Here is a 12,238-nt window from a genome sequence, read left to right on the forward strand (position 1 = left end):
TAAATGTTGTACTTGAAAGTATCAGCCTAACTAATGAAAAATATCTGGCTTTTTTTACACTTTTAATTTTGGCTAATTTAAATATTGTAATATGATGTTACTATATGCAACTAAGCATAGTTTGATTCCCCAGTTTTCGTGGAAAGATTCCCCAGACCTCCCCTTGCTTGTGTCCGCAATGAATATTATCTATGATATGCATAGGTCGTTTAACTGTTTCTGGGTTATACTGCATGCAAGATAATTTTTGCAAGATTAGTTAGGAAGCTAAGTTAGCTGACAGTTGTGGCTAGTGTTTTTTTTTTAAACTTATACCAAGCTATCTAAACTGGTTCTCCCTGTTAAGCAGTAACAGGGATGCTCAGATCGGGTAAAAGGGTTGCAGCGAATTGTCATTGGTTCGCAAATTCCTTAGTTTGTTTGAATTTCTTTTTTTTCTATCTTTTCAATACAATAGGGCACTACTACACTGCATGTACCGCCATTTAAATTTCATTAGAGTCACGTTAAATCTTGAAACCTCATATTATATCCTAATTCAGTGTTATTTGTATAACGTCTTTATTTAAGGCGAGATCAGAATGGCCACAGGAGGAAATGTTGAAACCTCATATTATATCCTAATTCAGTGTTATTTGTATAACGTCTTTATTTAAGGCGAGATCAGAATGGCCACAGGAGGAAATGTTTGTCGTTGATACTAAGCAATATGTGATGGGAGGGCCAGATTCATTGGATACAAGCAGACCAATGTACGTTCCTGTCGATAGCAATGATGAGGCTGATGGTGTTTTTGATTCCATTGCGTATGAAAAAAGTAAGTAATTGGCTCATTGCAGATTTGTTTTTGAGTGAATTTGGTTATATAACTCTTTTAAATAGCAACAAGACGCAGCAAGCTTTAAACACAAGGGTAGTAACCAAACTCCTGTAGTGTATTACTATGTAGTAATTTTTGTTCGTTTTAATTCAACATTAATTTAATTTTAACTCGAATTAAGATTTATTTCCTTATCTTTATTAGTAACTGCTATCTGTATATTTTCTACGATCGTTTATTTTGTTTTTGTTCCTTTTGGTTTTTATTTATCCTTTAATAGTAATATTTGGTCGCCTTGAGTTTGAATTATCATAGGAATTAATTTCTACTGGTCTGAAGTTTAAAATAACTCTACTTTTCTTTGAAAAAATTGTTTTAAGAACAGTTTTTTTTTGTAATTAATTTCTTTTCGTTTTTGATTGCCAAAGTTTTGGTTTTGGTTAATATAATAAATATGTCTCTAGTTTCTCATGTATCTGGCGTAAAAACTAAAATATATACTTCTTATCTAATAGTTCTAATTAGTGGCTTTTGATTTATTTCAACACGCCCTCAACATTCCCTTAAAGGTCCACCTAAATATCATTAGCCACTTGTGGTATATTGCAATTACGTCCTTCTGATAATCTAGATGTACATAGTGTATTTTGATTCCATATTCTGACCCTTACCCGCTCCTAAGATATTCCAGATATACTCTGTTAATAACTTGGATGCACACACTGTCTTTTGATTTCGCTTAAAATCACCTCAGCATCCTCTGAAACTTTAAGCATTCACTGTTCAACGTGCCTTGAAAGTTATAACTTAATCTCTTAAGCTGTTCCTAAGATATTGCTGATGCACCCCAAGGAGAATCAGCATACACTTAGCATGTTAGTAGTAACCATGTACGCAATACTACAAGTGATTGCATAATATGATTTACCACGGACAGATATCTAGTACTACAGAAGGGACATGCCTTACCATACAGGTTTCTGAGGCAACACCCATTTTCTGGCCCAATCAGAGAGAACGAATACGGAGGGTACTTAATATACAGTGCAGTTTCAACGGTACATGACTTACCACGGGCAGGTATCTAGTACTACAGAAGGGACATGACTTATCGGACAGGTTTCTGTGTCAGTACCCATTTTCTGGGCCAATAAGAGATAACGGATACGGAGGGTACTTCCAAGGTTTTTTTTTCATAGTAAAGAACGTAAAGAACGTAAGTAAAGAACGATGTGGGCAAAATGTGTTTTTTTTTCTCCACCCGGGCACTTCGTATCGTAGGAGTTGTCATAGAAACTTTGAAAAGGGCTCATTCGATAGGAAATTGAGATAGAAAATATGTTTCTGAGGAGGACACTCCTCCACAACCCTCGGGGAAAGGGTCTTAAGATATGCCCTGAGGGCATATGAGAACGATGTTGGCACAGTGTACTATTTTTTATTTTTTTCCTTTAGAGCAGGGCACTTCATATGGAAGGGGTCGTCATAGAAACTTCAAAAGAGGCTCATTCGATTGGAAATCGAGAGTTCTAGTGCCCTTTTTAATAGTCGAAAGTGATTGGAGGGCAACTAGCCCCCCCCCCCCACGCCCACCATTTCCCCAAACACATCCAATTAAAATTTAGAGATAGCCATTTTGTTCAGCATAGTTGATTTTCAGATAGAAAATATATTTTTGAGGAGGACACATCGCCACAAGCCTCGGGGCAAGGGCTTTAAGTTATGCCCTGAGGGCATAGAAGGTTGTAATAGAAGGTGCTGTCGTAGGAACTTCAAAAAAGGCTCATTCGATTGGAAATTAAAAGGGCTAGTACCCTTTTTAATAGTTGAACAGCCCTCAGGGCAAGGGTTTTAAGTTACGCCATGGGGGCATATATTGTTTTTAAAGAAGGCGTTGTCGTAGAAACTTCAAAAAAAGCTCATTCGATTGGAAATTCAAAGGGTTAGTGCCCTTTTTAATAGTAAAAAAAGATTGGAGGGCAACTAGACCCCCCATGCCCATCATTCCCCCAAACACATCCAATACAAATTTTGAGATACCCATTTTGTTCAGCGTAGTTGATTTCCAGATCTAAAATATATTTTTGAGGACGACCCTCCCCCACAACCCTCAGGGCAAGGATTATAAGTTATACCCTGGGGGCATATAAGGTTTTTATTGAAATCTTTGTCGTAGAAACTTGAAAAAGGGCTCATTCAATTTGAAATTCAAAGGGATAGGACGTTTTTTAATAGTCGAAAGTGATTTGAGGGCAACTAATCCCCCCCCCACGCCCACCTTTTCCCCAAATACATCCAATCAAAATTTTTAGATAGCCATTTTAATCGATGTAGTTAAAAGTTTTGGAAATCAGGTCTTTAAGGATGACAGCCCCTCCCCCACAGCCCTCAGGGCAAGGGTTGTAAGTTATGCCCTGAGGTATATAAATTTTTTATTGAAGGCGTTGTCGTAGAAACTTCAAAAGGGCTCATTCAATTGGAAATTGAAAGGGCTAGTGCCTTTTTTAATAGTTGAAAGTGATTTCCCAAAACATTCATGATTTTTCATCATTTTCCGAAACTCATCCAATCAAAATTTTGAGATATCCATTTTGTTCAACGTAGTTGAACGTTATGGAAATTAGGTCTTTTACGATGATAACCCCCTCAGAGCCCTCAGTGCATGGGTTGAAAGTTGTGCCCTGGGGGCATATAAAGTTTATATAGAAAGTTTTTGTATAAATCATAGACAGCACGACCGCACTGCCTAAGTAAAGAACTGGGACACTCGAGAATGAGACAAAAAACGGGGACTAAGTAAAGAGGAGGATACTCCCCCACAACCCTCAGGGCACGGGTTTTAAGTTATGCCCTGGGGGCATATAAGAACGATGCTGGCACAATTTATTATTTATTAATTTTTTACTTTACAGCAGGGCACTTCGTATCGAAAAAGTTGTCCTAGAAACTTCGAAAAGCGCTAACTCAATTGGAAATTGGAGGGGCTTGTGACCTTTTTAATAGTCGAAAGTGATTGGAAGGCGAATAACACCCCTTCCACACCCAACATTTCCCAAAACACATCCAATCAAAATTTTGAGATAGCCATTTTATTAACCGTAGTTGATTTCCAGATAGAAATTATGTTTTTGAGGACAGTCCCCCCCAGCCCTTAGGGCAGGGGTTGTAAGCTATTCCCTGGGGGCGTATAAAGTTTTATATAGAAAGCGTTGTCGTACAAACTTTAAATAAGGCTCAATTGATTGGAAATTCGAAGGGCTAGTGCCCTTTTCAATAGTCGAAAGTGATTAGAGGGCAACTATCTCGCCTCTTAGGCCCACCTTTTCCCCAAACACAACCAATCAAAACTTTGAGATAGCCATTTGGTTCAAAGTAGTTTGAAGTTCTGGAAATTAGGTCTTTGAGGATGACAACAACCCCACAGCCCTCAGGGCAAGGGTTGTAAATTATGCTCAGGGGGTATATAAGGTTTTTATGTAACGCGTTGTCGTAGAAACTTCAAAAGGGGCTCATTTGATTCGAAATTGAAATGGTTAGTGCCCCTTTTTAATAGTCGAAAGTGATTGGAAGGCAGCTAATACCCATTCCACGCCCACGATTTCCTCAAACACATCCAATAAAGATTTGGAGATAGCCATTTTGCTCCACGCAGTTCAAAGTTCAGGAAATTATACCTTTGAGCAGGACACTCCCCCCACAGTCTTCAGTTGAAAGTTTTGGAAATTAGGTCTTTAAGGATGATAACCCCTTTCCCCAGAGCCCTTAGGGCAAGGGTTGTAAGTTATGCCCTGGGGGCGTATAAAGCTCTTATCGAAAGTGTAGAAACTTTAAAAGGCCTCATTCCACTGGAAATTGAAAGGGCTATTGCCTTTTTTAATAGTTGAAAGTGATTGAAGAGTGACTAACGCCCTTCTCACGGTCACCATTTTCCCAAACACATCCAATCAAAATTTTGAGATATCCATTTTGTTCAACGTAGTTGAAGGTTCTTGAAATTAGGTCCTTTAGGATGATAACCCCCTCAGAGCCCTCAGTGCAAGGGTTGTAAGTTTATAAAGAAAGTTGTTATATAAATTTCAAAAAGGTCTCATTTGATTGGAAATCGAAATTGCCCTTTTTAATAGTCGAAAGTGAGTGAGGAGTAATTAACCCCCCTCTCACGCCCACCATTTCCCCAAAAGAATTCAATCAAAGTTTAGAAATAGCCATTTTGTTCAACGTAGTTGAAAGTTCTGGAAATTATGTGTTTAAGGATGACAAACCCCCCAGAGCCCCAAGGGCAAAGGTTGTAAGTTTTGCCCTGGGGGCATACAAGGTTCTTAGAGATAGAGTTGTCTCAAAACTTCAAAAGGGGTTCATTCAATTCGAAATTGAGAGGGCTAGTGCCCTTTGTAATAGTCAAAAGTGATTGGAGGGTAACTAACCCCCTTCTCACGCCCACCATTTCTCCAAACACATCCAATCAAAATTTTCGGATAGCGATTTTGTTCAACGTAGTAGAAAGTTCTGGATATTATGTCATTGAAAATGATACCCCCCCCCCGCACTCAGGGCAAGGGTTGTAAGTTATGCCCTGGGGACATACAAGATTTTTATTGAAAGTTTTGTCGTAGAAACTTTGAAAAGGCTAGGAAATTGAAAGGGCTAGGGCCATTTTTAATAGTTGAAAGTTATTGGAGAGCGACTACCCACCATTTCTCCAAACACATCCAATCAAAATTTTGAGATAGCCATGTTGTTTAACGTAGTTGAAAGTTCTGGAAATTCGGTCTTAGAGGATGACAACCACCCTAACATAACTTCGAGTAAGGGTTGTAATTTATGCCCCTGGGGCATATAAGTAGTATTGATACAATTAAAGGAAGAGGGCAGGTGGGAGATTACTGTGTCAATTAAAGGAAGAGGGCAGATAGGAAATTACTGTGTACAATTAAAGAGACAAGACAGGTAGGAAATTACTACAGTACAATGACCGGATTCAACTACCATAAAAATTCGTGCTAATCCCTGTTAAAAGTGCGTGATGTTTCTGTTTAAAGTCGTTCGTGTTTTCATGGTATTGTGATTCGTTTCCTGGTATGATGTTATGAAATTCTGTCTGTAAATTAATTTGTTAGGTGTGGATGTTTTATGTTTAACTTTGAACACGGGTATAAAAACTTTGTTATTTTCTCAGTTCAAAATTGGCATTTGAAATACAATGATGCATTCTAACAAAAGGAATATTGATGAAAGAGGTCCCCTACCCCAACCCCAAGGACCCCCTCCCTCCCAACTTTTTGCCCCTCCACCTCCAACTTTTTGCCCCTCCCACCCCCAAATCCTGCCCCTAACTCATCCTGCCCCCTCCCTCAAACCCACCTCCCTCCCTCCCCCTCCCCCCCCCAAAAAAAAAAACTGTTTTTTTTCTGACAGTTTTTTTTAACTTTTTTTTTACATCTCTAAATCATATCAGAAAAATAGTATGACACTTTTAATTTAAATTTTAAAAACTTATTCTTGTGTATACTATTGATGAGGACTGATGGTTCTCTTTCAAGATTTTTTTCATGAAAAACAAACTATTTTTTTTCTAACGGTTTTTTTTAACCTTTTTTTTCTGACATAGCATTGCTAAGGATATCAGATGCATTTTGACAAATTGTAACCATGTTTCTCAAAATTAAAAGCTAAGTTCCTCAAAATATTTTAACATTGCTAAGTATATCAGATGCATTTTAACCCTATCCATCCTTCTTTCTCTCAACTAAATGATAAGCTCCTCAAGATGATCTAACCCTGATAAGGATATCAAATGCATTTTGTCCACATCCATCCTTGTTTCTCAAAACTAAAAGCTAAGTTCCTCAAAATGATCTAACATTCCTTAGGATATCATATGCATTTTGACCCTATGTATCCTTATTTCTCTTGGCTAAATGATATGTTCCTCAAAATTATCTAACATTACTTAGGATATCAGATGTATTTTGACCATATACATTCTTGTTTCTCACAATTAAAAGCTAAGTTCCTAAAAATAATCTAACATTGCTAAGGATATCAGATGCATTTGACCCTATGCATCCTTTTTTCTCTCAACTAAATGATAAGTTCCTCAAAATAATCTAACAATGCTAAGGATATCAGAAGCATTTTTTCCACATCCATCCTTGTTTCTCTAAATAAAAAGCTAAGTTCCTAAAAATGATCTAACACTGCTAATGATATCAGATGCATTTTGACCCTATGCATCTTTGTTTCACTCAACTAAATGACAAGCTCCCAAAAATAATCTAACATTGATAGGAATATCAGAAGCATTTTGTCAACATCTATCCTTGTTTCTCAAAACTAAAAGCTAAGTTCCTCAAAATGATGTAATATTGCTAAGGATATCAGATACATTTTGAAAATATGTATCCTTGTTTATCAAAACTAAAAGCTTAGTTCCTCAATATGATCTAATATTGCTAAGGATATCATATTTATTTTTCCCCTATGCATCCTTGCTTCTCCCAACTAAATTATAAGTTCCTCAAAATGGTCTAACACTGCTAAGGATATCAGAAGCATTTTGTCCACATCCATCCTTGTTTCTCTAAATTAAAAGCTAAGTTCCTAAAATTGATCTAACACTCCTAATGTTATCAGATGCATTTTGACCCTATGCATCTTTGTTTCTTTCAACTAAATGATAAGTTCCCAAAAATTATCTAACATTGACAGGAATATTAGAAGAATTTTGTCAACATCCATCTTTGTTTCTCAAAACTAACAGCTAAGTTCCTCAAAATGATGTAACATTGCTAAGGATATCAGATGTATTTTGAAAATATGTATCCTTGTTTCTCAAAACTAAAAGCTCAGTTCCTCATAATGATCTAACATTGCTACGAATATGAAATTCATTTTGACAATATGTATCCTTGTTTCTCAAAACTAAAAGCTAAGTTCCTCAAAGTAATCTAATATTACTATGTATATCAGATGCATTTTGACCCTATCCGTCCTTGTTTCTCTCAACTAAATGATAAGTTCTTCAAAATGATCTAACATTTCAAAGAATATCAGATACATTTTGTCCACGTCAATCCTTGTTTCTCATAACTAAAAGCTAAGTTCCTCAAAATGATCTATCATTGCTAAGGACACCAGAATATCGGATGCATTTTGACCATACATATCCTTGTTTCTGTCAACAAAATGATAAGTTCCTAAAAAATGATCTAAAATTTCTAAGGACATCAGATGCATTTTGACCACAAGGATCCTTGTTTCTCAAAAATAAAAGCTAAGTTCCTCAAATGATCTAACATTGCTGAGGATATCAGATGCATTTGACCCTATGCATCCTTTCTTCTCTCAACTAAATGATAAGATCCTCAAAATAATCTAACATTGCGAAGGATATCAGAAGCATTTTTTCCACATCCATCCTTGTTTCTCTAAATTAAAAGCTAAGCTCCAAAAAATGATCTAACACTGCTAATGATATTAGATGCATTTTGACCCTATGCATCTTTGTTTCACTCAACTAAATGACTAGTTCCCAAAAATAATCTAACATTGATAGGAATATCAGAAGCATTTTGTCAACATCTATCCTTGTTTCTCAAAACTAAAAGCTAAGTTCCTCAAAATGATGTAACATTGCTAAGGATATCAGATACATTTTTAAAATATGTATCCTTGTTTATCAAAACTAAAAGCTAAGTTCCTCAATATGATCTAATATTGCTCAGGATATCATATTTATTTTGACCCTATGCGTCCTTGCTTCTCCCAACTAAATTATAAGTTCCTCAAAATGGTCTAACACTGCTAAGGATATCAGAAGCACTTTGTCCACATCCATCCTTGTTTCTCTAAATTAAATGCTAAGTTCCTAAAAATAATCTAACACTGCTAATGTTATCAGATGCATTTTGACCCTATGCATCTTTGTTTCTCTCAACTAAATGATAAGTTCCCAAAAATTATCTAACATTGATAGGAATATCAGAAGAATTTTGTCAACATCCATCCTTGTTTCTCAAAACTAAAATCTAAGTTCCTCAAAGTAATCTAATATTGCTAAGTATATCAGATGCATTTTGACCCTATCCATCCTTGTTTCTCTCAACTAAATGATAAGTTCCTCAAAATGATCTAACACTTCAAAGAATATCAGATGCATTTTGTCCACGTCCATCCTTGTTTCTCAAAACTAAAAGCTAAGTTCCTCAAAATGATCTAACATTGCTAAGGACAGTAGAATATCGGATGCATTTTGACCATACTTATCCTTGTTTCTATCAACAAAATGATAAGTTCCTAAAAAATGATTTAAAATAGCTAAGGACATCAGATGCATTTTGACCACAAGGATCCTTGTTTCTCAAAAATAAAAGTTAAGTTCCACAAATGATCTAACATTGCTAAGGCTATCAGATGCATTTTGACCCTATGCATCCTTGTTTCTCTCAACTAAATGATAATTACCTCAAAATAATCTAACATTGCTAAGGACATCAGATGTATTTTGACCCTATGCATCCTTTTTTCTATCAACTAAATGATCAGATCCCCAATATTATCTAGAATTGGTAAGGATATGAAATACATTTGGAAAATATATACCCTTGTTTCTAAAAACTAAAAGCTAAGTTCTTCAATATGATCTAACATTGCTAAGGATATCATAATAATTCTGACCCTATGCATCCTTGTTTCTCCCAACTAAATTATAAGTTCCTCAAAATAATCTAACATTGCTAAGGCTATCAGATGCATTTTGACCCTATGCATCCTTGTTTCTCAAAACTAAATGATCATTACCTCAAAATGATCTAACATTGCTAAGGACATCAGATGCATTTTGACCCTATGCATCCTTTTTTCTCTCAGCTAAATGATAAGATCCTCAAAATAATCTAGCATTGCTAAGGATATAAGATGTATTTTGAAAATATGTATCCTTGTTTATGAAAACTAAAAGCTAAGTCCCTCAAAATAATCTAATATTGCTAAATATATACGATATATCTTGACCTTTTCCATCCCTCTCTTTCTCAACTAAATGATAACCTCCTCAAAATGATCTAATAATGGATATAATATCAGATGCCTTTTGTCCACGTCCATCCTTATTTTTCAAAACCGAACACTAAGTTCCTCAAAATGATCTAACATTGCTCAGGAGACCTGAATATTTGATTCATTTTGACCTTACGTATCAATGTTATTCTCAACAAAATGATAATCTCGAAAAAACGATCTAAATCTGGTAAAGACATCAAGTGCATTTTAACCAAAAGCATTCTTGTTTCTCAAAAACTAAAACTAAGTTCCACAAAATGATCTAACATTGCTAAGTCTATCAGTTGCATTTTGACCTTATACTTCCTTGTTTCTCTCAACTAAATGATAATTACCTAAAAATGATCCAACATTGCTAAGGACAACAGATGCATTTTGAACCTATGCATTGTTGTTTCTCTCAACTAGATGATAAGTTCCTCAAAATCTTCTAATATTGCTAAAGATATCAGATGTATTTTGACCACATACATCCTTGTTTCTCAAAAATAAAAGCTCAGTTCATCAAAATGATCTAACATGGCTAAGACTAGCAGATGCATTTTGACCCTATTCATCCTTTTTTCTCTCAACTAAATGATAAGATCCTCAAAATAATCTAGCATTGCTAAGGATATCAGATGCATTTTGAAAATATGTATCCTTGTTTCTCAAATCTAACTCAGTTCCTCATAATGATCTAACATTGATACGTATATAAAATTCATTTTGAAATAATTCGTCTTTTTTTCAAAAAAATCAAATCTAAGGCTCTCCAAACAATATAATATTGCTTAATATAAACGATGTATCTGGACCTTACCCATGTTTCTTTTTCTCAACTAAATTTTAACTTCCTCAAAATGATCTAATAATGGAAATAATATTAGATGCATTTTGTCCACGTCCATCCTTGTTTCTCAAAACTAAACGCTAAGTTCCTCAAAATAATCTAACATTGCTCAGGACACCAGAATATCGGATGCATTTTGACCCTAAGTATCCTTGTTACTGTCAACAAAATGATAAGTTCCTAAGAATGATCTAAAATTGCTAAGGACATCAGATGTATTTTGACCACAAGCATCCTTGTTTCTCAAAAATAAAAGCTAAGTTCCTCAAAATGATCTAACATTGCCAAGGCTATCAGATACATTTTGACCCTATGCTTCCTTGTTTCCCTCAACTAAATGATAATTACCTCAAAATGATCCAACATTGCTAACGACAACAGATGCATTTTGACCCTATGCATCGTTGTTTCTCTCAACTAGATGATAAGTTCCTCAAAATCTTCTAACATTGCTAAAGATATCAGATACATTTTGACCACATGCATCCTTGTTTTTCTCAACTAAATGATAAGTTCTTCAAAATCATTTAACATTGCTAGAGTTATCAAATGCATTTTGACCAACTACATCCTTGTTGATCAAAAATAAAAGCGAATCCGCTCAAAATGAACTATCATTGCAAAGTACACCAGATTATCACATGTATTTTGATCCTACGCATCACTGTTACTCTCAGTTAAATGATAAGTTCCTCAAAATGATCTAATATTGCTAGAGACATCAGATGCATTTTGACCACATATATCCTTGTTTCTCAAAACTAAAAGCTAAGTTCCTCAAAATAATCTAACATTGCTAAGGATATCAGATACATTTTGACCCTGTGCATCCTTGTTTCTCTCAACTAAATGATAAGATCCTCAAAATGATCTAACATTGCTAAGGATATAAGAAGCATTTTGACAATATGTATCCTTGTTTCTCAAAACGAAAAGCTAAGTTCCTCAAAATGATCTAACATTGCTATGGATATCAGATTAATTTTGACAATAATTATCCTTGCTTCTCAAAATTAAAAGCCAAGTTCCTCAAAAAGATCTAACATTGCTAAAGATATCAGATTTATTTTGATCCTATGCATCCTTGTTTCTCTCAACTAAATGATAAGTTCCTCAAAATGATCTAACATTGCTAAGGCTATCAGATACATTTTTACCACATGTATCCTTGTTTCTCAAAACTAAAAGCTAAGTTCCTCAAAATGATCTAACATTGCTAATAACCTACTATGGATTACCACTGAAAAAGCCGCTTCAAATGTAAGAGCAGCCATAGAGTACGTTTCCTACAGCCGCAGCATGCATAATGAGAGAAAAATGCAAAGTCGACATGGGGGGATTTTCTAGCGAGTATGGTTAGGTTAGGTTAGGCTAGATTAAGTTAGGTTAGATTAGGTTAGGTTAGGTTAGCCTACGTACGCGCGCGTACGTAGGCTAACCTAACCCAACCTAATCTAACCTAATTTTGAGGGACTTATCATTTAGTTGAGAAAAACAAGGATGCATGTGGTCAAAATGCATCTGAT

The 12,238-nt window shown here is 35.4% G+C and overlaps 1 protein-coding gene across 1 annotated transcript in view; it reads left to right on the forward strand.

Annotated features, from left to right (window-relative positions):
- LOC148948560 (aminopeptidase N-like) overlaps positions 1 to 12,238 on the forward strand; it is a 200,755-nt gene that overhangs the window by 99,993 nt on the left and 88,524 nt on the right. Inside the window, exon 8 of the mRNA XM_089094466.1 lies at positions 658 to 817. Within this exon, the coding sequence (XP_088950592.1) occupies positions 658 to 817 (160 nt within the window). The remainder of the gene's footprint in view (positions 1 to 657; positions 818 to 12,238) is intronic.

This window comes from Artemia sp. Qi Xiang Cuo, chromosome 9 (genome assembly GCF_049724085.1).
Source record: "Artemia sp. Qi Xiang Cuo chromosome 9, ASM4972408v1, whole genome shotgun sequence".
Lineage (NCBI taxonomy): Eukaryota > Metazoa > Arthropoda > Branchiopoda > Anostraca > Artemiidae > Artemia > Artemia sp. Qi Xiang Cuo.